A 26318-nucleotide genomic window follows, 5' to 3' on the forward strand; every position below is an offset into this window, starting at 1 on the left:
TTCATGAAGGAGTGTACAAAACCTTGGAGCAATTGGCCCCAAGGTGGCAATACAACAAAAGCCTGTATCTCAGAAATTACTTGACCTAAATTCCAATTTTGTTTTACTCCTGCTTCCTAAAATGTACTTTTATCTATGTACATCATAAATTTGCCGTTTCACAGTCTGAAATACCTAGTTTTATCAACTTCTCCACACCTGTTTATCAGATTATTCTGAAAATCAGTGTGAATCGGCAAACTGTTCAAGAAAATTTGACACCTGAAAACATTTTTAAAGAAATACACAAATACATCATAACAGCAATGCTTGAACTGAGAAAATTAGCTCTTCTGCAAAGAAATTCAGTCATTACCTGACTTTGCATGTGTAATCATAAATATAGTATGAGCAAAACTGAAAAATGTCATCTTGAAGCGAATTACTTAGTATCATTAAGATATGTTTACACTGCTTGGAGCCTTGACAATTCAACAGTTTTAGTGGGTGAATTCGGTCGGTCAGATTAAGGATGCTCAGTGGAGCATTTTGAAGTGGGGCTAACCCACTTCAAAATGTAGCGGAGGTCCCCAGGCTGAATCCTGCTAAATACTCAGCCTTTTGAATGACTGGTGAAAGGTAAATCCAAATTAATGCGTCAGTGAGATTACCACAGCCTGCTTTTGTTATTTTAGGAAAGCATATATTTTCAACTATTGTCAATTATCCAAGTTGGAACTCCTTATCCCCTTCGACTCCAATGACCGTAATGACCAAGGACTTCCAATTCTAAATCACAAATTTCCAGGGCAAAAGTCCAAACTCTAATGCAATCAAATTGCAGTAGTACACATTGAACCCATGAACCACGGCCAGTAAAATGAAAAGTTAATTAGCCTGTGTGTAAAAATTTCCCAGGCCTTGCATATATTTTGTGTGTCCAAACAGGCTGTGGAACATACCCTCCCAAATAGCTCATTGGTAAACTGTTCATTTCTTGAACCTGTGGTTGAGGTTTCAAACCCTATCTCTGCCTTACGTCTTAATGTTACATCTTCAAATTCTTGGGCTGACTGTGTGTCATTGTTTCATCTTGCATTCAGGAAAACCAAATTTCATAAACAATTAAACAAGAGACAAGCATCTAAATTCTCCCAATCTGCTTGGACCCAGGTCATTGCAGCTTTGTTTATTATCATCATCATCATTATTTTTTTTTATTTTTCAAACATATCCACCAGCAGGTGGCCCTATAATCAAGGTAAGGGCTTTTTGGCCAGTAACTCCCACATAGTACATCACAAATTCAAAAACCTTACGTGCACGCGTTGCCTGAATTTAGCTGAATCTCGTGATATTACAGCCATTAAAGTTTTTTCGCAAAATTGCAAATTGTGCAAAACCTACTTTTTCGAAATCCTTCCTAGGCTGTGAGTCCAATCTGCACAATTTGATCATTAGAATCTATGGACTCTTATGATCAAAGGTTATTAAAAGAATTTTGATACTCCAAAAAATGCAAAAGTTATAAAGGGAAAACTTGTCATACAAAGGAAGTGATGTCATATCACAAAACTTGGACCAGTAGTTTGCCATGCCACACTAAAGTTCTGTACAAAATCTGGTGCATATTGGCCACTAAAGCTTATTGAACTCATCTTAAGTTGAAGTCCAATCTGCATAAATTGTTGCAAGTAGAATTTAAGCACCCCCATGATTGTTGGATCACTTACTCCTTGAGGTAAGTCACAAAAGGTTAAATCAAACCCAGGTCCACAGTTAATGCCAGGGTAGGTTAACCGGGCTTTTTGGAATACCCAACTGTGATACCCCACAGAAACATTCCAACCTTGGCGGAATGTTTTCAACCTGGGACTTGCATCTGACCTGTGGATCTCAAGGTCTTACCTGCATCACCTGGATGGGTTGCCAGGTGCAGATTTCTTCCAACTTCCAAAAACTTAATATCTGACTATTGACTGCATGTTTTTTTCCTGAAACTAAAAGACATGATCTGTGGTCATGTTTCAGTCAACAGATAAAATCTGTTTTTGACAGCTCAAAGTTTATGGGTATAACAAGCAAGTTTTCAAACTTTTTGACACACAGAACTCAAAATGTGAAAAAACTGCTAAAATTCCCCAGATGGTGATAGAGACTCCATTCTTTTTGCATAACATCTTGCAATTTGATGAAAATTTGCTTCAATGGCAGTAATGGTCAATTACAAAGTCCACAAAGTCCACCAGTCTTTCCACCAAAATTTGTGTAATCAATTCTCAAAACTCCTGAAGTATTTGTTTAAATGCTATCAAAACTTGGTCAGACATTGTTACGAACCTAAAAATGAAATGTTGTAAAAAGTTTTGAAATATGTCTAAAATTCAGGACACAGTGACAATAAACGTGTAATACATACTGTACAAAAAACATGTCCTAAGTTGCCAAATGTGTGATCAAACTTCATGGAAGTCTCATAACATTTCTTAGTTGATCACAATCATTTGATTTTTCTTTTAAATTTTTATCTGTAAAATTTAAATGTCAGTGAATATTTTAACTTTTACTGCACTAACTCTCACTTGCCTCTGTTGTATTTAATTTTCAGGTTGTGAAAACAAAAGACACTCAGTTCACAAGCCAAGCTGATAGTCCAGGGCTAAAGGAGCTGACTGTGAACCACAAGGTTCATGGTTCCAAATCCAGAGGAGGGCCTTTGCTGAATGTCACTCTCCCACTCTATCCCTTGACTTCCACTACTGTTGAGTGTGTGTTAAAGGCACCTACTCTCTGTGCTAATATATACAGCCGCATTCCAAATAAAACTGTGCTCCTTTACATGTTTTTCTGCTTCTGTTTTCAGACAACAGAACAAGTATGTAATAGTTACTGAAACGCGGGCTATTAAGACTATGTTAACCAGCAGTCACTTCCAAGCCATTTCCAAGCTGCTGCTACTTGTAAAATGATAACTAGAGAGAAAGTTAGAAGTTAATTGAATGAGAGGCATAGAGAGGTTTGCCTGTGGAGAGAAAGCCCGTCCCCGAGCTTGCGAACATCCTCAGAATTAAAAACCTCAGCACACCAAAGGGCTGGGGAAAATGTTCAGCCTCTTACCTGGTAGTGATAACTACATGCCGAAGTCGGAGGATGCATCAGAAAGTTTGCCATTGTTTGCATCTACCTCGGAGGGTCCTCATTTTGGACCTTTGCCATAGAACAATGGCAATGCTCTTCTATGGAAAGTAGCTAAGGTTTGTCCAAAAAGTGAAAAAAAGTTGCTAAAGGGGTCTGAAAGGTGAGTAAATCTAGTAATAAAAGGTACTAAGTTGGAAACGCTGGTGGTGGTAGTGCTAATTAATTTTGAAAGAGCAACCTTCAATGGGGAAACTCCAACACTCATACACTCATACTCATACTCACACACAATCTGACAAATGTGACCAATGGTGTAACTTCATCACTCAGTCTGTCAATCAACATCATTCCGGTTTATGGGGCTAGCCCCACTGTTGCGGTCCAACCAAAAAGCAACAGAGGGCAACGTTTAATTTCCAAATTGCCTCATGTTATTCTGATCTGCAGTGATGGAATAAGAGCGCAATAGCTCTTTACACTGTTGGAATCCTGGTGGGACACGGAAAGCCTGGAACAGCAAAGTTATTCTAGTGACCTATAAAAATATGTATTGTTTTTTGTTATGTCTCATTCTCTGCTGCTCTTATTATTTCACCTTGCTGTAATATAAAAATGGATACAAACACACAATATATCCTGAGTGAGAAGTCAGTCTCAAACTGGTAGGACACTGAGCACCTCACGATTTTACAAGTCAAAGTTCAATCAGATGTAACTCTGCTTGGTTAAATTAACTTTCTTCATCCACAGACCAAAATTTATGAACCTAAATATTCCTCCCCATTTTTGATCTTAATTAAAAACTGTCATTATCAAATACACAATATGACTCATGGAAATGCATTAGATTAAAAAAAAATGCTTCATACTTGTTGAGCCAGATGACAGCGTTCAGATCCAGGTGGTTTGTGGGTTCATCCAGCATCAGTAGTGTGGGTTCCATGAACAGAGCTCTGTGGGTACGAAGGAGAAGCTAAGAGTGAGTGAAAAAAATAAAAAACATCTAAAAGGTTAATATTGCATCTTGGGCAATCCATGTTTGTAATGGTGTACCTGGCGAGGGAGACTCTCATTCTCCACCCACCAGAGAACCTCTTGGTAGGTCTGTTCTGCATCTCAGGGGTAAATGACAGACCAGCCAGAATCCTTCTGGCTTTGGCCTCAGCTGCTGCAGCTCCAATTGCCCTCAGCTCTTCATAGACCTGTCGAGGAGGAGAAACACATCTGAGAAAGCCTGGGTGTCAAAACACTGAAGCCGCCAGATGATCCGGAGGTCGGCACAGGAACTAGGTTCATGGACCCCCGTTCATAGCTTTACTCTGAAGCCGTACCAGAAATCCTGGTCAGAGGTAATACATCACAGCCGAAAGAGGGATCTGGTTGGGGGAAGAGCTTCTTCACCACCTCTTTAACTCAACGTGCATGACTGTTTGCAGACACCAGCACGTGTACCTGCTCATGTCACTTGTTCCTCACTAGACATCAGTTCTTGTTATCTAAAGTTATTGCCCAATCTAAATCACACTACCTGTATGGTAGTCTCCAAACACCTTCTGCTGTCCCTGTCACTACATACCCTGTAGCCCTTCCTTCTGTCAGCACAAAAATAAATGTAAATTACTTAATCTATGTCCCCCTAAACTCTCTCCCTTTTGTTATTCCAAGAATACCTGTAAGAATAACCCTTTTAAATATAAGGTCTTTAAAGAACAAAGACTTTTTATGTAATGGTTTCATTACATCCAACAATATTCATTTTTTTCTTTATGATTGACACGAGGAATACAGTGCCCTGAATGTAGTAACCCATCCAGCCTTTACCCATGCTCAAAAACCTCGGCTGTCTGGCCAAGGAAGTGTTCGCTGTCATCTACAGCAATTTTTTCTTTAAGCCAGTATCCTGTGGGAGATTCTCAACAAGCATCAGCCTATTTTATTCCTCTTAGTCTACTGGCCCCATAACCTAATGGCACTTTGATCTCTGAATTCTCTGACCCCCTCTCTCTGCTTCTACCCAATTATGACAGAGTCTATATTACTGGTGATTTTAATATTCATATATGTTGTCCTGGCGATGCACTCGCCAAGGAATTTTTTTAAACCATTTAGAGTCTTTAAATTTTGTTTTACACTCCACAGGGTGTACCCATGATAAGGGCCATACTCTCGATCTTGTTCTATCATATTGCCTGAAGATCAATAGTATGGAACTTATTAATTTCTGTGTATCCGATCATCTTAGTATTGTGTTTAATTTATATTCTCCTCTGTCTCCCAAAATTACATTGGCCCCCATTTGCTCTCGCATCATTAACCCAACAACAGCTTTTAAATTTTCATATGCATTTTCTACCCTCTCATTGGACCTGCCTCTCTTCCCTTATACGGACCTTCTGGTGAACTCCTTTAATGACCTCTGCCTGGCAACATTGGATTCAGTTGCTCCAGTCAAAACTAGGGCCAAATCATCTTCAAAAGTCCCCCCATTGTTCAACGACTACACCCGTTTCCTTAAGAGAGAGATATGCAAAGTGGAACTTCAAGCAGACACAAGGCAACATAATCATTCATTTCGATTGGTGTTTCTATCCACCTGATCAATGCAAGTTCAGACTTCCCTCTCCTTTCGGCTCTGGTTTGGTCTTCTGCAACTCCTGAGAAAAATATCCAGCTCTTTAGCTGCTACATGCTCCACTATGTTCTACAATCTTACTGTGTTTGTCTGCTGTTTGGTGCTGATCAGGTAGCTTACAGTGGGTTTATCAGAGCTTTTTCATCAAAAACCGCTGCCTGCTGCTGGAAACAAGGCTGATGAGAGCAGGGCGACTGAACCAAAACAGTAGAGCTGCCACTAAGACAAAACAATTACCGAATTAAAGGGCTACAGGAACAATCTGATGTACAAACAATTTGGCTAAACTTGAGGATCTTAGGAAACTTGGTCCCCTTTCAGCGCTTCTCTGCAAGAAGTCCATATAATAACCTCTCTCTTTATCAGACAGCTATTCGAGGAGTTAGTTTTTCTTTTTGCTCTTTTTCTTCCTTAATGTAGTTGAGTTGAAGTAATGTTCTTTTCAGTCTCTTTGTTTTCAAATACTTATTCATTCTTTTTTAACTGTAATCTGGGCAATAAATGTCAAAATATTTTGTTGTGGAGTGTTGAACATATAGTTAGACATTCCACCATTATGATTATACTTACACACCATGGTACTGGGATGAAAAAATAAAAATCATACGCGTAACTGCGTTGAAAGTAGCCCTGATTAAACAAGGGTTACTAGGATTTGACCCTGCCAGTTTATTAGGCTGTCTTTGGCTTTAAAATATCACACCATTGTGGTACACACGCACTCACCTTCTCCAGCCTCTCAGCCACATTGTCCTCTCCCTTCTCCAGACGACACTGGAGCTGTTTCTCCTCCTCCAGAAGCTTCAGACGGCGAGTGTCTGCTTTCAGCACCGCCTGCACTGCTGGCGTGTCATCAGCTACCACCTCTTACAGAAACATAAACATATAACAGAATTAGCAGGCAATAACAACATGGACAGAGAAAGAAATGATGGAGGGCACATTGTGGCAGGTCACTTACCCTGTTCACACAGTAGCACATCAATGTTGGGGGGAATACTGAGAGCCCTGTTGGCTATGTGTTTCAGTAATGTGGTCTTTCCTTTGCTGAAAGATGAGACCACGACAAGAGTACACTTAATCAGTAATTACTAATGTGTAGATGAATATTAAGTAAGACATTGGCTACTATTACAAGCCATACTAACCTGGCTACTTATCATACCACAAACAAAAAAAATGGATATTCATAGTGTGGCAGCACAGACGGCACTATTAAGAGGCTATGGGAGGCTAAACCTTCCAAAAAATGTCATGAAAATGTTATGCTACATCTTTATGTAAATTACTTGGTTTGTTGACTGCATTCGCTAATGGATATTATTTTGGAGAGAGAGCGAGCAAGCGAGAAAGACAGCTGAGAGAGCGAGCAGGAGAGACAGAAGCCCCTATTTACTGATTATAATAACCAGCACAAGCCGGGCTCTCATTAGTTTCATATTTTCCTAATCTAGAAATTTGCCTGTGCAGTATTTGGGTGACCAGGTGCCCAGGTTCAATCACATGAAGCAGGGCAAAGCAAGTTGTTCTTGGTGTAAAATAGACATTGCAATGATGAACAGACTTCTCAGAACCACACCTGTTTCTGGTGCAACATCACTCCACTGGCACTCTGGTGATTTTATCAACAAGAAGAAATAAATACTTGCAACTAATGTGTAGAAATGTAGAAATTATAGCATTATACTTAAAATGTAGATATTTTAATCCAATACACTTCAACCAATAATTTTTGGGTTTTTTTGTTTTGCGGTTTTAAATAACTAATATGGTTAAAGCAGGAACAGTGATAAATTAGTCTGTATTTTTAATGCTAATAATAATCAGTTAAGATCAGTTTGGGCCTGTTTATTCTGATTTATGTTTATATTGATCATTTTTCTGGGCTTTTAACCATTAAATTAATCGGAATATTAGGCTCCATTTAGAGGTACCCATTCGGTCAGTTAATCTTTCATTCATATCATATCAATAAATTAAGGTTATAAAATTAATATTTCTGACCTACGGAATTTGGATCAAGTACTTTGTGAAAAATAAGGTGTTTCAGATGACGTACGCTACACCTGTTATTTCAATATGTCGGATATTACTGATTACATATTTAAACAACATTTAGGTAGGTATAAGTATCGGAACAGACTCTCTCTGCAGATACCCAGTATTAACACAGTAATTGCTAAAGCATATTTAGAATCATACTGTATGTTCATCATGATCAGAGTGTGATCCAAGAAACTAATTCCAACCCTGTAATGAGGGTTACATTTCAACCCAACACCTGATTATCAGGGTAATGTCATAATGAGTAGAGGTCTCTGTGCCTGTATTGGTTAAAAGTAATTAAAAAAATCAAATAAAATAAAAGTGTTTTACCCATTTGGTCCAACTAAACCATATCTTCTTCCTGCTACAATCAGAAGGTCAGCATTGACGAAAAGCTCCTTGCCATGAGCAGATATGCTGAACCTCTCCAACTAAAGCAAATAAAACAGATCTTCACTAACAGAGTCCTGACTGTTTATGCAGTACATGCAACAAGTTAAAATCATCTTTAGAGTGAAAATGAAGAGAAGTTGTGAAAAAAAATATGTATAAAACTAAAACATAACTAAACTAAAAATAATTAGCTTCACTTTGTCATTACAATTCACATTTCAAGAGAACAGATTTTCAAACATTTGCTGTTAAAAGTACATTTTAAGCCACTCATTGAGAATATTGTAATAAGTATGTAACCTTAATATCAGAGGCGTTCTCCAGCATGGCCTGTCTGGATGACATCTCAGCCTGGGAAATGGAGAAATCTCCCTCCAAGGCACTCTGAGCACGAACACTGGCCACCTGGCGCTCATACTCCATCTGTAACGATACACACCAACACAGAGAAATAAGAACCCAAGAACACAACACAAAGTATCTTAATCACATCATAAGGATTATTTTCTCAGCCTTAAAGCTCCTCCAGATCCCCAGAAGACATTACACTAGTGGGTCCCAAAGTGTGTGTTGCAGCACCCTGGAATGCCTTGAAGATAGGCTTGAGGTGCTGGAAGATCTGTTTATCTCCATTTTTTTACTGGACATTTTAACAACTTCTCATCACATTAAAATGTATATGACACTTAGATTACCTATATTTTATAGGGCTGCAACCAGCAATAATTTTCATTACCAATTAAACAGCCAATTGTTTTTCTGGTGAATCAATTATTCATTTGGTGACAAAATGTCAGAATATAGTGAGAAACACTGTTCACAAAAATGAATTAATTTAGTCTTAGTTTTTGTCCTGAGATAACAAGTCCATGCTAGTTTTAGTCGTATTTCGTTAACCTCATCCTTTTTGTTTAAGGTCACTTTACAGCCAATCTAAACACTTCCCATTTTAGTCCTTTTTTTTTTAGTTATCAGATGTTTAGTTGACAAAAGTGTTGGGAACATTTCTAGTTTTACTCAAGACCAAAAATGAGCATTTCAGTCAAACTTCAGCAAACTGCTTTGAAATAAGATTAAAATTAAAATGAAAATAAGCCACACAGAGATGGGAAGATTTCTGTGTGGTGTGCCTTGAGGTGGTCTCTTCGGGTTTATGGTTTTCTTCCCAGCAATTTTGTAGCCGCAGGGCTTCTCTCCCAAAATACTACAAACTTACTTTTTTTCCTCAGCAGCATTACATCTGAAGTGGATCCATATCTCAACCCGATATTGTCTGGCCAAGCCCTGCTGTTGCCATCAAGTTATTTTCTCCTAAAACAGTAGCATTGAAGTGTTTACAGTAGCTAGGTCCAGGCTAGCAATGCTTGTGGTGCATTCATTGGTGTGATGTTAGTGTGCAGTCACCAGGAAGATGATTTGGGCTTGTAGGAAGAAAAATGTGTAGTCAAACAATGAAAGGAGATTTGAATTATGTCACTGTGTAAAAAACAGTCTATGTAATTTTGTCTCTTTTTTGTCAACAAAAATACAGTGAGAATTTGTCAGTTTTTATTTTCAAACTCCATTTCAATTTTTTAACTTTGTCTTCTCTCATCCGAAAAAAATGTCACTGACGAATATATATTTTGTCACAAAAAATTTTGATTAAAGATAAAACCAAATTTTGTAAAATTGTTAATAGTGTTAACGAAATTAAGAGCACATCATTACATTGGAGAAGACTGAATCAGAGAATGCTTGACATTTTATTGCTGAAAGATTGACTTACGATTAATCAGTTATCAATACTGTTGACAATTGACTAATCTACTCATTGGTTCAGTTCTATATTTTTAGATAGGGGAAAGAAAGCTGTACCATACCTGAATGCCTCATCTGCGGAGAAAAGCTATCGAATGTATCCAAGTATACCACATCTCGTGTGTATTTAATCACTATTTTATTTGATAGTTCACCGTCCTGGACTCATCAAACGCCATTAAGTCAATGCAATGTGTCATCCATCTTCCAATGACATTGGCCAAATACGCTCTCGTGGGCGGCGCTTTCTCCTGTTACTTCAACACGTCATGTATCCTTACATCACCTGGGGTTTCATAAGCAAATTATGTTTTATTCTCTAAAAGTCCAGTAGTCAATCAATACATGCTTCAGTGTCTTCCTCGCCACAGCTGCATGTTGAGCCTGTCCCAATTACCATGTGCAGCTTGTACTTCAGTCCTAATGAGTTGAAATGACTCCCCTCTTCTGATCCTTGTATTTAGTTTGTTTTGCCTTGTATTGTTTTATTGATCAATGCAATTTTAAATGATTTGTTTTTATTGTTTTTGCTTGTTCAGGACGTATACGTACACACACACACACACACACACACACACACACACACACACACACACACACACACACACACACACACACACTTACACCAACACACAAATTTACATACACACACACACAAAAATTTACACACACACACACACACACACACACACACACACACACACACACACACACACACACACACACACACACACACACACACGTATATACACATTATATTAAGTGATACGATTATATTAAGTTATATAACTTTCCAGCATGTATTTCACAAACTAGTTAGCAACGTTTCGTGAAGGTGCTGCCTGATTCTGCACCATTGTCTGCTCAGCTGTGATGCATACTCTGCTACATTTGCTGATACAGTGCTAGAATTATTGTAAACAATGGAGTCAAAGTGCATCCTGCTGGAAAAAGTATGGGATGAGACCATTTCAGAATTACCCCAAGCATTTTTTTTCCTCATTATGTTCTGTAAAAAAAAAAAAGTTTTCATATCGGCACACGGTGGAAAACGTTTAAACCAATACCGATATATCTGTAATAGGCCAATATCTGTCGATAAAATCGCCTTTAATAACAGCATATAGTTATTACCTGTTTCTTTTTCTTCTTCTTCTCCTTTTTACTTAGGTTAGCATATGGGAAGTCTTCCTGCTGCTTAGCCTGTTCTGCGATGACATCCTCAGCACTCTTGATGGTTACAGCCAGAGAAAGAGATAAGTTAACACGCTGATAGAAAGCAGAGGAGGAGAGCGTTGTGGAGGACGGACAAACATACCATCATCCTGTCACCTCCGTCACTATCCTCTTCCTCATCTTCATCTTCATCCTCACTGCGTGATCGCTCAGCGGATTTTCCTTTCTACATAGACACAGTTAAATCACATCATGGTTACCTGGAAAATGCTGTAAATTAGATAAAAATGGAAGGATGCAACAAACATCAGCACTTATTACTTGCCTTGTTTTGCCCTTTCTTCCCCTTCTTTGGCTTTTCATCCTCATCATTTTCTGGTGACTAGAGAAACATTTTTTTAAAAATGACCTAACTCTTGATCTAAACCCAGTTGACAACTCAGACATTACAAATGTATGTAGTTCAAAAGGTCTCTAGAGCAAAATCAACATATTTTATTCTGTGTCAAGAGAGAAGAGCGAAGTGAAGAGTAATCAAAGTAAGCTCTTCTTAGCCACCAGTGAATTACACGGAGTGTTCTCTTATTGAAAGTATACCTGGCTCTGCCGTACAATGACGAAATTAATAAGGAAATGAGGAAATACTGCAGGCCTACGTAGGCTTCTTTTTTTTAAATGCCATACTGTAGATAAGAGGTTTGTAAAGGTAGACAGACACTGTACAATTTCATTCATTTTATATTTTGCATCAACTCATGCTAAAATTTAATCTGTCTTCCTGCAAGGCCAAAATGTACAACTTCTATGTTTGCACTGAACAAATTGATTGAGGGGAACCCTTGGTCTGTACTAATCCCTCCTAGGAATCCCAATTAAATTTAACCTACGACTAAAAACAGTCCTACCTCTCAGTAGGATTTTATTTATGAAGCCTGACAACTCTTAGAAGAGAGTGTGATGTTGCTGTTTTACAACACTATCGGCCACAAAGTAGAAGTTCCAATGATTTATTGTAGTTTCCGTTTCTGAGCATTAAACAATGGAAACTTTGAAATGTAGAAATTAGCAAAACTTTTAATGTGTAGTTTTTATGTATATAGGCAAATAATATACGTAAAAATGCAAAATAGTGATATGATATTAATTACATGTCTGTAATTAATACTGTCTATTACAACACATCTTATATCTCATATTTAACCATTTTTCATTTGCATAATGTAGGCTGTAAAGTAAAGTAAATTGATTATCCATTTGCATACCTTAAAAGCTTAATGTAATAATTGATTTTAAAAATGTTAAAAATATGTCAGCTGCAGTATCCATTAACATTTTTGAATGCCTTGCTGTGCATCTTGGTTTATATTGTACAATGACATACACACAGCAATGTTGTAAATCCTCTGCAGGCTGTGGTACACCACTCTTTAGAAAACACGGAATTAATTCATGTTTCAACTTCACCCACTGTGATAGTTCTGTGGCATGCACTTGGGGGAAAATTAGGCCAATTTCTGTAATGTCAAATCACCACATACCCCATCATATACAGGAATAAGCTACAATAAAATTGTATCTCTCTCCAATTTTCAATTCAATTAACACTGTTGAAAAGCTGCAATTCATGCCAAAAAGTGCAAGGCTGCAAAGATCTTGGTTTCTTCAGGGATAGCACGGTCTCATTTGCATCCTGCACAAGATCAGACTAAAAAACTTTTGTAAAAATATTTTCATAAGCTTAGGTCATGAAAATATTGTTAGAACACCTCTGGAGCTCTCCTCTACAGTATATAGGAGTAGTTTGCTTGGTGAAGAAAGTTGATAGAAAGACAGTTATTCCTATTCCTACTCCTACTCCTAAAAGTAGGATGGAATGTGTGTCACAATATGTGTCACTGAATTTTTGGCCAGTCAGGACTGATTCCTACTCTGAGATATAAATACGGGACCTGAATTGGTTTTTTCATTGATAGTTCCAATAAAATTTTAGTCAAAGCCAATGGCCACACCCTTGAAGATTCTACTTTGAACCTAATCCATCCATGATTTGAAAAGAAAGTAAGAAGTAAAAAAGAAGAATGTAGACATGCAGATGGGTGCAGTCTGAGCCGAAACTACAAGTTAGCCACAACATGTAAAATACTCTTCCTACAATATTAAAAAATAACCTGACTACAATAATGGATCTTTTGATAGCAGGAATGTGCGAGATCGGATGTTGGAATTGCTTTAACTGCTACAGCCAACTGAAACCTTCCAATCTGGCATACTGTGTATCCTGTGACTTATAGTGACAGTGGTAACATATTTAAATTAATTCAAAATTTTTGAAACAATGGTCTGAGGCTTTATACAGAAGTAAACAAAAGCAGCATCTCATTTATAGTAGACAACGGTCAATCAAATGTAATTAAAATGTTATTCATGCTATCATAACCCTTGCATGGTTGATGCTAATTCTTAGTTTAGAAAAACATACAGCTGTCTGCAAATGTTAAGCCACTCCTGGGCGAGTTTCATATTTTGTTGATTTTTGAAGTGAATAGAAGTAAATACAACCCCTGCAGCAAACAGACATAAAATGAGCCTTTCTTCAATTATTAATGCACTGTTACTTTTCATTTCATGAACTTAAAAAATAGAAACAAATAGGCATCTGCAAAAGACAGTAAGTAGTAACCTCCATTTGGCAGACGCACAGTTTGTAAAAACTTTTTGTAGCAGTTAAGAGTCTTTCTATTCTTGACTGATTAATTTTCAGCCGCTCTTCCTGCAGATCACTTCAAGTTCTGAGACTGCTGACAGTAAGGAGCCAAAACTTTTGTACATTACGTTTAAAAACAGCGCTACAACATTTGAAGACAGGCTCATATTTTAATTTCTGTTTGCTACAGGGGTTGGATTTTATTCTTTTTACTTCAAAAATCACAAAATATGGAAATTGCATATAAATGTACTTTGACAAGAAACATGGGTTAGATTTATGCTTTAATGCTCATATTTTCTAACAATATGCTTCACTTTACAAGAAAAAAAAAAAATGTGAGAACAAGGAACACTATTAACCAATGAGTTTGGATAACCCCAATTTAGCTGGCGTTTCTAAGATTAAGACAGAATTAGCCTAAACTCTGACACACTGGGTGGATGTTCCAGTCCTTGATAGGTATTTCTGTACAGTATCCTGTTACTCCACACAATAATGTATTTAGCTAATGACTTGTTCCTTTCCTTCCCTACTTCTGTAAACTGTTGCTCGTGTTTTGGAAAAACGAAAAAGACATTGTCCTCCAAACTGTGTAAATACAGAGTATCATTCTTATTAGCTTCTACAAGCTGTAGCTTCAACTACAGCTGTACACATGAAGAAACCCAGAGCTTGACAGAGCCCTACAATACCTAGTTACAGTTGCTAAGCTAGGACTGGATAATCGCTGTTCAGGGGAAGGGTTTACCAAACAGCCAATTCGGAGTTAAAACCATGCTTAATCCATACAGTGTCTGCTCATATTAATTCACACATTTATAAAGACTTAGATCTTCAACAGCACCCACCTTGGATTTGGCTTCTGCTGTCTTCGTAGTTTTCTCTTCTCTGTCTTCCTCCTCTACCTCATCCTCATCAGATGCAGCCTGACACACACACACACACACACACACACACACACACACACACACACACACACACACACACACACACACACACACACACACACACACACACACACACACACACACACACACACACAGCAGTAAGCAACATTTGTTGAATCTTTGAAATTTCTAGAGTCTCAGACTGATTAAGTTATGGAAAAGACCTGTGAAATGTCACAGAGGAGAGAGGGAGATTAGAATCTGAGGAGAAATTTTAAAAAGAAAATGCTCTATGTGACACCAATCTGTGTTCCAGAGTCATATTTTGTGCATGGATTAATGAGTGGATGGAAGATGCAGGAAACAGCTGACATAGGAAAGATAAAGATTTTTCCAGCTCCCAACTTAGGTTTATCTTTTTTCTCGCCCTTCTCAACCTACTGTATCAAAGATGCGCAGACATGTAGAGAAAGACCCAGAAATTTAAGAGAATGTAAATACAAACATCTGTCAAAGCAGATAAATTACTGTTTCAAGCACCAAATCAAAGGAAAACACCTTAATATTCTTTACAAATATAGTCTGTCTGCCATCTTGTGCCTGTAAGTCCCACATACCACAAACTGGTTTTTAACACCACATTCATTAGTAATGGAGGATCCCGAAGAAGGGTTTACGTTTTCACTAACTTACCGAGCAGTTCAGTCATAGGTTTGCTCCTTTTGTGTGATTTGCTTCATTTTCCATTTACACCAATTAGAAGATACCAGAGCCCAGTATGATTATGTTTTTTGCCTTACAGTAAATTAAAGTAAATCCAGTATGAAGGCAAAAAACATGGCCATCCTTCATTTGTAACCTTGAACCCTGACTTTAATAACAGCGACATTTTAACGCAGCAGTCTTCTTCAGGATTGGGGTCGGAAACAGCTGTATTCTCAGGGTTTCTACTAAATGTATTCATCCTCATGATTTGGTGGAGGAACGGGTTACGGGCCAGTGAAGAACCCATTAAATTTCGGTGCTGATCCTGTTAAAGGGGTGGATTCAGGAATTTTTTTATCACTTTGTTTAACGATGCGAGACAGGGCATTTTTGGACATTTTCGTCACTATTTTGCATCGGCAGAGGTATGCCCTTTACTGAGTGGTATTCTGGAGATATATACAGTTAGGTGCAAACGTTTTTGGACAGTGACAATTTTTGCAATTTTCCACCACAGTGGATTGGAATTGAAGCCATCAAGATGTGATTGAAGTGTTGACCTTCAACTTTAATTTGAGGGGGGTAAAAAAAAAAATATCACATCAATGGTTAGGAATTTCATCCATTTTTAAACATAATCCCTCATTTTCAGAGGCTCAAAAGTAATTGGACAAACCAAAATAATTATATATTTTTTTATTTTTAATAATGAAAATCCTTTGTAGTCAATGACTGCCTGAAGTTGCCTGGCTGTCATATGGCTGCTTGTTTGTGCTTCTTTCTGCCCTCAGGTTTGTCTTCAGTAAGTGAAAAGCATGCTCAATTGGATTGAGGTCAGGTGAATCACTTGGCCATTTAAGAATATTCCATTTCGTTGCCTTGCAAAGCTCTTGCGTTGCTTTTGCATTATGTTTTGGGTCATTATCCATGTGTACTGTGAGGGACCGTCCTATTAATTTTGCAGCATTAGGCTGAGTCTGAGCAGATAGTATAGCCCTATAAACTTCAGATGTTTGACAGATGATGTGATATGATATGATCTGAATCATTAGCCGTTCCTTTCTTTCTCCATACTCTTCTCTTCCCATCATTCTGGTCCAAGTTAATCTTAGTTTAATCTGGCCAAATAACCTTGTTCTAGAACTGGGCAGGCTTTTTTTTTTATTTTTAAAGAGGACTTCTGGCAAAGTCTTATCTGGCCTTTCTGTACTTGAGTGTTACCAATGGTTTGCACCTCGTGGTAAACCCTCTGTATTTACATTAATTAGGGCATCTCTTGGTTGTAGACTTAATAATTACGCCTACCTCCTTGAGAGTGTTCTTGACGTTGATAGATGCTGTGAAGGGATTTTTCTTCACCAAGGATCGAATTCTGTGATCATCCACTTTAGTTGTCTTCCGTGGTCTTCCAGGCCTTTTGGTGTGGCTAAGCTCATCTGTACATTCCTTCTTTTTAAGAAGGTACCAGATTGTTGATTTGGCCACTCCTAAAGTTTCTGTCATCTGTCTGATAGTTTTGTTTTGTTTTCTCAGCCTAATTATGGCTTCCTTCATTTGCATCGACACCTCTTTAGACAGTATGTTGAGAGTTCCCATAAACAGCTACCAAATGCAAATTCCACATTCGGAATGTGCTCCACATCTTTTATCTGCTTAATTTGTCATGAAGTAACGAGGGAACAGAAGCCAGATGTTAGTGGGTGTTTGTGGGATTTTTTCCAGTGAGAAAGGGGCTTTTGATATACATGTTGTGTTTTTAACCCTTTCAACAATGCTGTGCCTATTTTAAGATTACTTTGTGTGTTTGGTTAAAATTAAAAATTCCCTGCTAAAATGAGTAATGAAGATGTGCCTAAGTGCCTAAATGTAAACAAATAGATCATGAAATAAAGTGAAATACAATATAACGTGCCTTCATAAAATATTCAGACTCCTTCACCTTTGGCATACTTTACTGTGTTGTAGATTTAATTTTAAATGGATAAAATTGCAATTTCAATCTACACTCAATGAACCACAATGACAGAGTGAAAACATTTTGGAAAATTTTGCAAATTTATTAAAAATCAAAAACGAAAATCTCTTATTTACAAAAGTATTCAGACTCTTTGCTGTGGCACTCCAAAATGTGCTCTCGTGTATCCTGCTTTAGTTATTCTTGAGATGATTCTAGAACTTGCACTTTATTAAGAAGACCATACTAATACCTTCTAGGGCCTCGCTTTGCTCTCAAAACAGCCTCAGTTCTTCGTTGTATGGATTCCACAATATTTTGGAAACATTCCTTTGAGATTCTCTTCCATGTTCACATGATTGCATCACATAACTTCTGTAGGTCTGACAGCTGCAGAGTCATGCTGCCAATTTCCCATTCTACCATATCCCAAAGGTGTTCTATTGGATTCAGATCTGGTGACTGGGGAGGTAACTGAAGTACACTGAACTCATTGTCATGTTCATGAAACCAGTTTGAGACAACTTTTTTTTTGACATGGTGCATTATCATACTGGACATAGCCATTAGAAGATTGGTAAATCGTGGCCACAAAGGGTTGCACATGGTAAGCAACAAGACTCAGATAGGCTGAGGCATTCCAACCATGATTGACTGGTATTAAGGGGCCCAAAGTGTGCCAAGAAAACATTTCCCAAACCATTACACCGCAACCTAGCTGAACTGTTGACACAAGGCTGGTTGGGTCCATGCATTCATGCTGTTGACACCAAATTCTAACCTTACTCTCTGCATGCTTCAGCTGAAATCCAGATTCATCAGACCAGGCTACATTTTTCCAGTCTTCAACTGTCCTGTATTGGGTCCGTCCCAACTTCAGCCTCAGGTTTCTGTTCCCGACTGACAGGAGAGGAGCTTGACGTGGTCTTCTGCTGTTGTAGCCCACCTGTCTCAAGGGTGGACGTGTTTTGAATTCTGAAATGTTTTTCTGCTCACTATTTCTATAGCTTTGCTTTCCCAGGTGCACAGTGGCCTCATAAACTGTGAAATGGAAGAAGTTTGGAACCACCAGGACTCTTCCTAGATTTGGCCATCCGGCTAAACTGAGTAACCAGGCAAGAAGGGCCTTGGTCAGGGAGTTGACCAAGAACCCAACAGTCCAACAGAGCTTCAGAAACCTCTGCAGAGACAGTAGAACCAGTTTGAAGGCAGACCATCTCAGCAGAACACCATCAATCAGGCCTTTATGGTAGAGTGGCTAGACAGAAGCCACTTTAACTAAAAGTTAGTTTGCCATATAGCATTTAAAAGATTCTCAGAGCATGATGAAAAAGATTTTCTGGTCTTATGAGACAGAAATTAAGCCTACGGGCAGTACTCCATACACTTTTTTACTGGTGAACACCAGGCACTGCTCATCACTTGGCTAATACCATCCCTAGAGTGAAGCATGGTGGTGGCAGCATCATGCTGTGGGGGCACTTCTCAGATGCAGGGACAGGGAGACTGGTCAGAATTGAGGGAAGGACGGTTCTGGCAATGGTTCACCTTTCAGCACAACAATGACCCAAAGCATGCAGCCAAGATAATGCTGAAGTGGCTTTCGGAAAAGTCTCTGGCTGTCCTGAGTAGCTCAACCAAAGCCCAGACTTAAACCCTATAGAACATCTGTGAAGAGACCTGAAGATGGTAGTTTACAGACACTTCCCATCCAATCTGACGGAGTTTGAGAGGATCTGCCAGGAAGAATTGGATAAACTGCCCAAATACAAGTGTGCAAGGCTTGTTGAGACATACCCAAGAAGACTCAAAACTGTAACTGCAACGAAAGGGGCATCTACACAATACTGAATTAAGGCTCTGAATACTTTTGTAAATGACAGATTTAAGATTTAGATTTTTAATAAATCTGCAAAAAAATTTTATATGCAATTTTTTCACTTGACAATTTTGACCATTTAAAATCGAATCTACAACACAATAAAGTTTCCAATAACTGAATGGGCCCGAGTACTTTCTGAAGTCACTGTATGAAAACCTTTTTATGAATGCATTTACTATGTTATATTTTAATAACTAAATGTTTTTCGTTGTGTTTCCAGTGATACATTAAAATCAAATCAGAACACAGAAAACAAAGTGAAGAGGGTAGCATAGACCTACCAATACTAAATGCAATGTACTGAATTTATTTTTCATGACGAGGTGCAGGGGAGCTTTTTCTTTATTGATGGAGAAACATCATTGTTGTTGCCAAAAAAAAAAAAAAAAAACCCAATCGACTTTCCAATGACAGCCCTCTGCTGAACAACAATGAAATGCAGTAAACCTCTTTACTTTCCATGTTGAGATCTGATTTGACTGTGGTGTGCAAAATTCATGTCAGTATGAAAAAATTCATGCAGTTAGAAGACAAAATACTACATAGTCGTCTTTTTAACAAAATAGTCAAAGCTATAACTCACTCATTAAAGCAGCTCAAAAAGATAGCATAATTTCAATTCCAAGAAGTATAACATCAAAAGATGAGATCAGGGAACACTTTTGTTTTGTGGTCATTTTAAGCCACATGAAATACAGTGCTGTACCTTTTTTGCTGGTTTATCTTCTTTTTCTTTGACCACATAAGCATCCTCATCCTCATCACTCTGGCCCTGGCTGAGAGCAGCAAAGATGTTTCCACCCTGAAAGACACCAGAGATGCTTTACACAGCCAGCATGTGAAGAGTCAGGAGGGTAGAGCTGAAGCACAGTATGCCAATGTAGACCTATGACAAACCTTATTCTTCTTGTTTCCTTTACTGGGGGCAATGACTGTGGAAAGGGAAGGCAAGCACATTGGATAATGATATAAATTGAACATGTGCGAGAATAAAAAATTTTTAATAGTGAGGATCAGTCAGGAAACATTATACCTGGCTCATCTTCCTCGTCACTTTCTTGCACCGAGAGCTTTTTCAGCTTTACCATGACATCGTCGTCATCATCCTCATCTAATTCTCCACCTTTTCCTTTCCGTCTGTCTTTCTTCTTTTTCAGAGGCTGAAAAGGACAGTTTTAAGTTTTGTCACAAATAGGCAAAATGTGATCTTGAGATTTTAGAAGATCTGAAATGTACCAATGCAATACCTGGCAATAATGGATAATTATGAATACAGTGGTATGCATCAGAGATTGCAGCGACACTAAAAACTGAGTCAGCAGCACTGACTGATAGCAAAAACACTGAAGTTCATAATGCTATTGACAAAGAAACTGTATTTAACGTGGATTGGTCACATCTTGGCTGATTTGCTAAATAGGGTCAGTATCATTGCCAATACTGTAGTGATGCAACAGATTGTAGCAGCATGTCTCTAAAGACTATCAGATTAAAAGATTTTATTGCAAATATTTCATATATTGGAATTTGTCTGAATATAAACAGGGTTTCTACATACACTTTCTACTTATGGAGCCCCAAATGTTCAATACTTTAAAAAATAAGTGATTATGAAAAGAAATTGGTCATATGAATAAATAAGACTAACATATAAATGGCGCAATAATTTGTGAAGTAATTTAAGAAGTTATTAAAATTCAACTCATTACATAATGTTTCATATTTCTTGTTTTCTTTATAAATTTTCATGAGTTCATTTTCATTTCATAATAGTTTTTATCAAAATGCCTTTTTCAAAAGTCTGTTTTTATTTCATCATGGCATTTTTCCAATGGCACTTTTATTTCACACCACTTTTTATTTCATAATCTCACAAATGTCTCCACCCTCTCACTTTACAGCTACTCACATTTCCCCTGCCTCTGAAGCAAGCAAGCTAAATTTATTTCCAATAAAACTGGAATTACAAAAATGAATGTTTAAACAACGTTTCATAACGATGAGTTGAGTGCTGATAATTTCTTCAATTATTTCAAAAATTGTAGATTAATTTAAATAATGACAATTTATTCACAGAATTATTTCATAAAATATTTTTTCATTAATTTAACATTGAACACTTTGGGTTTCTATAGCCCATGAAGGGGTATGGAAAGTCCTTTACAATTTGTCTCTCATTCACTCATTCACTATGAGTGCAAAAGCTATGCAAGAAAATTACTACAGACTTGCTATCAGTAACACAGAACTGGACCTCTAACTTGCTGCAAGACAAAAAAGTTACATTGGCCAGTAAATTGTATACACAGTGTCACCTTTCTCAGACCAACTTTCAGAGTGAAGAATACCTGTTTTCCTTGCGTTTCTTTCACAGCCACCTCATGTACCTTTTCAGGTTTGCTATCTGTGGCGAGTTCCTCAAAGAACTGGAGAAAATCATTCACACAGGAAATGCAATGAGACACATTTGCCATAGAAATGAAAAATCAACTATGGAGCATTTTAATACTTAAAAATTAATGAAAAGAGCCATTGTAAGTACTCACACTCTTTTTCCCCTTTTTATCTTTCTTCCCCTTTTTCACATTTTTTTCTGTTGGAAGAAAACAGATTTTTAATTTCATAAAAACATTAGTGGGCATCAGTGGGACATTGACATGAACAGTACCCTCAGACATAATTAGGACCATGTTTGTCATGTCAGGACTGTACACTGGCACAAATTGAAATTAAACAATGACAAGGAGGTCAAGTGCTGACTCTCAGCTCTAATTTGGGGGTGCTGACATCCATAGATATACTGTGTAGAACTTTTATTCCTTTTTGAACATAGTCTCTCAATTCGGTCCAGAAACTAATGGGACATGTTAAAATACACTTTAATACAGTAATTACTTTTAATATATGGTGTCAAGTAATCCACCTTCAACACCAGAACACAGAGTGAGGTGTTCTGGATATTTAGATATATCATCCCTCCAGGAGAGTTCCACACACTTGGACAATCTATGACAAGAAGCACTGAAGCTGTACTGGAGGCTTGTGATGGAACAACACCTTACTAACAAATTTTGCCTTTCATTTGTCACACATCTGTATAACAAGCTAGTGGTTCAACACTGTTCAGCCCAACAGGGATTTGGAAAATCCAACACCATTAACCTGAGAGTCAGCACTTTTAACCTCTTAGAAATTGTTTCATTTCATTTGCACTTTGTTTTATCTAGTTAAAGAAAGTCAAAGCTAGAAAGTAAGGGCTGGAGTCCAAAGATTAACTGATTTTACTGTCAAACTCGGACTAAACTGTCACATTATTTCACATATGTCAGTGTCTACAACATTATTGCATCACTCTCATGAAAGGACCGGCATGTCATGGCTAGCGTTAACTGAAATATGCTTTGTTGAAGTTCCATTTAACTTTGTTTAACTTATCACTTAAAACTAGGTTTAATATTGTGTTGGTTTTGCTGACGTAGTTGCATTTGTTAGCAAAATGAGACCTAAGTATATGTCGTGCTGTTTCACCAGTCTTAATACATAAATATAGCAATTAAATATAATCTTATTTGTCGATACATTCTTGGCAGCACATTGTTTTGGCGAAATCTATCGTATGTAAACTCTAAATACATCTAATAGCACTTGTTTAGATTTGCCTTTTTCATGACACTTTGGCCATTTCAACCATGCGTGAAACGTGAACAGTTGAGGTTTTAATTAAATTGCTTTAATGCTTTAAGGTAAACCTTCAATCCGAATTGATCAGAAGATGCTCAAGATTCAAGAAAGTGTTAAAGTAGATTGTGGGTAGCATATGCCGTAGCCATTAAGCAGTTTAGGGAGAAAATTGAAGATTTTAAGTGGCGCACAATTGACACCTTATCTGGACTACTGCTAAATTAACGTTAGCTGTAACGCTACTTAGCCTGCTGCTAGCCTCTCAAAAAACATTAATGTTATCTCACCAGCTGCCGGGGCGACTTCATCGTCCATCCACTCTGCTTCTTCTTTCGTTTTCCTTGGCATTTTGTTACTTTAACTGCAACTTCTGAAAACAACGTAGCTAAAACTATATCCTTTTCCATCCAGTTACGCACCAGCCACACACATGGTATGCGGCCCAGCGACGTGATGATGCAGATGCCGGGTCACCAACAAAGTTTAATTCTTCTTCTCCTGACATTTTACGAGGTTGGTTAAAAGCTTGAGGTGTCTTACCACCACCTATAGGCTGGCGGACTATTGGTTGAGAATGGTTGTTCAGATTTTCTGTAAAGACCAACGCAAATCGATATTTTTTAAACTAAGAAATCAGTATACTTTGGGTTTATTACCACCTGCGAACGGTGAGTCTGTTTGTGTCTGTCTGTGAGATCATGGCAAAATGTGGTCCTGGAGACATCCACTATGGTGGGAACTGTAGTTTATTTAGATGGTGATGATGATGCGAAGAGGATGAAGGAGACTCCGCTGACACCGTCTTGATTGCATATAAAGGTTTATCACAAAGAAGTACAGTGTCAAATCAAGCACCTGCAGGTCTGCTCGTGAGAGGGTGTGAAGCCAATGAACCACTCTGAAAATCTGAATTAACGCTGCACCTAACACTCCGAATCTGTCTATATTTATCACAGTCTGCTATTCCCATAAACACACCAGGGCCATTATGCGTTTCATTCGAACAAAAACAGCCTTCAGCCTTTACAGGTGTCAATTCCAGTTCATCAGGAACTGCTATAGTCACATCCTCATGTTTGTTGAGTAAATTTACATATGGCAAGTTTCCTAGCCAACCACGATAGCACATAAGATTGACACTTAGGAAGCAGCGGTTCCTGTACCGTCTCCATAATTGCAGGCCATGTGCCTGGTGGTGGAACTCTCACCACACATGAACAATTCATGTCCCTAACCAATCTTACGGAATAAGTCAACTGTTGAAACCATAAATTTCTACCTGCCCATGGGTCAGAAATTTTTAACACCGAGTAGTCAAATCCATATGCCTTCCACCTAGTTTCTCTCTTATGTAATGCTCGGTAGGATTCAGTCATGTCGTTTGGTGTCCAGTCAAGATCGTCAAGGTCATTGGTCATTTCTGACCAAGTCCTCTGGGTTGTTAAAGATGAATTTACATCAGTCTTGTCCTCAATTGATCCCAGAATTTCAGATTTCTTACTACTACTGTTCAAGCTCACCTCTATTCGCAACATTGGCTTTTGAGTCCCATTAACAAATTCCTCAGGTTTCAAAGGTGTCATAACAGGCATCTGTGTACAGCTCAGTCAAAGTTTTATTTGTGGCTGCCCCTATCACAGCCTTACTTGTAGAATTTCCCAGAGTACCAGACGTTTGAGTCATCACTTTCATTGTTGTACTATTTATCCGCTTCTGAGTCGTAACTAAAGTAAAAACCGGAGTAGTCATATTAACACTCTTAGTCACTTCCGGAGCTAAAGTAGTATGTATCATCTGTCCACTATATATCCCCAATGTAGTTGCTGTGGTGAGTCACTCCTGAACTTTTCTAACAACTGTGGATACTTGAACAGGAATAAAACTTATCATAAGCGTCACTTTACAAGTTACATATCCCTCTATCAAATAGTTTCGAAATGATACAAATTTTAAGTGTGGTTCAAAATAAGTTCATGTATATTCCCCTTGATCTTCCCAAGTAGCATTGTACAAGACAAGTGAACAATCACCCTCTATTTTCATCCACTTCATGTCATTGTACAAAACATACTTCCTTCGATCACGAGGCACAATGTTAACAGGTCCCAAGTCCCACTAACACTACGTCTTCACCGCGACTATTTTTCCACTTAGGAGGATTATTGCCACCAGCGTTCCATTTACCACATTGACATGGAAGATGAACCGCACTGCCTAATTTTACCCTAATCACAGAATTCGAAGAAGTTGGTGTCGGTGTAGTCGTTTGAGGTGGAACTTTTGTTAAGAGCAATGCCTTTGTACTTTCAGTAACCTTCAGGGCTGGAAGGATAGGTTTTGTTCCTTTTTCCCAGTTTCCGGCCGGAGAGTTGACGCCCTTACTTCTTTTACAACTTGGAGTTGTGTGATCGTACTTGCATCTATTACTACTAAAGTCATTATGCTAGTTCTAAACCCTGTCTCTGACCCCTCACTTTGAACTTGTGGATCATAATAAGAATACCTATAATCACCTTGATCCTCTTGATGAAGCCCACGTACATAAAGGCTACAGTCACCTTCAATCTTTATTCTCCTCTGGTCATTAATTAACACATTCTTCCCTAGTGGTGATGCTCCCAACAGATTAAGAACCTTGCCATGGTTATCTTCCCACTGAACTCTGAATTTCACTTCGCCAGTATTCTCTCTCGTACACTGACATGGTAGCTAAACTGACTTTCCCAAGGGCACTTCAACCCTAGTTCTCGTAACATTTTGGTCTGACCCTTTTCCAAACTGGCCTTGGAGTCCTTCGTCTGACTGAATCTCTGGATTCCCCTGAAGCGGGCTCACAGCCCTCTGGTGTCTTCGATGCATCATACCCCACAGAAATGGCCTCCACTGTTTCTGGGACATATTGGAAACCAATGTCATCAAATTTTCTTTCCTGTCCATTGACTGCAAAGTCATCCCTGGCATCATCACAAGTGTGCTCAAGGTCATCACAATTGTCCCCAAAATGGACAATCTCCTCCTCAGGCTCTTCAGCCTGGAGGTCTTCATGGACCTCTGCTCCTTCTGCATTGTTTTAATCACATCTGGGTTGAGAGTCCCTTCCACTGGCCAAGGTTGGTTAACTTCAGGCCAACGCTTGTGCCACTTTTCCGTCATTTTTTCTATACCTTTAATTAGGGGATTACTCTTGTGCACAACTTAACACACAAGTTTAAGTGTCCTTCTTCGACATTGTAATGGTTCCCTTATACTCCCTTATTGGAAATCAAATCAAATTTATTAAAGTTTATTTAGGTTATTCCTCTCTTTAGTTTCCAATTTAAATTAATTATAAACCACTA

The 26318-nt window shown here is 38.2% G+C and overlaps 1 protein-coding gene across 2 annotated transcripts in view; it reads right to left on the reverse strand.

The window, feature by feature from the left end:
* The window catches only part of abcf1 (ATP-binding cassette, sub-family F (GCN20), member 1), a 34421-nt gene extending 10933 nt beyond the window's left edge, over positions 1–23488 (reverse strand). Inside the window, exons 1-16 of one of the 2 annotated variants that reach the window (XM_040121530.1) lie at positions 23268–23488; positions 21846–21892; positions 21648–21725; positions 20333–20459; positions 20197–20231; positions 20006–20101; positions 14720–14797; positions 11490–11546; positions 11307–11390; positions 11123–11218; positions 8489–8611; positions 8126–8226; positions 6711–6796; positions 6476–6615; positions 4171–4319; positions 3987–4070 (exon numbers count right to left, since the gene is read on the reverse strand). In XM_040121530.1, the coding sequence (XP_039977464.1) occupies positions 3987–4070; positions 4171–4319; positions 6476–6615; positions 6711–6796; positions 8126–8226; positions 8489–8611; positions 11123–11218; positions 11307–11390; positions 11490–11546; positions 14720–14797; positions 20006–20101; positions 20197–20231; positions 20333–20459; positions 21648–21725; positions 21846–21892; positions 23268–23328 (1442 nt within the window). In that variant the 5' untranslated portion in view covers positions 23329–23488. The remainder of the gene's footprint in view (positions 1–3986; positions 4071–4170; positions 4320–6475; positions 6616–6710; positions 6797–8125; positions 8227–8488; positions 8612–11122; positions 11219–11306; positions 11391–11489; positions 11547–14719; positions 14798–20005; positions 20102–20196; positions 20232–20332; positions 20460–21647; positions 21726–21845; positions 21893–23267) is intronic. The other variant, XM_040121531.1, reaches the window with a different exon arrangement.
* Between the last annotated feature and the right edge of the window lie 2830 nt (positions 23489–26318).

This window comes from Xiphias gladius, chromosome 24 (genome assembly GCF_016859285.1).
Source record: "Xiphias gladius isolate SHS-SW01 ecotype Sanya breed wild chromosome 24, ASM1685928v1, whole genome shotgun sequence".
NCBI lineage: Eukaryota > Metazoa > Chordata > Actinopteri > Istiophoriformes > Xiphiidae > Xiphias > Xiphias gladius.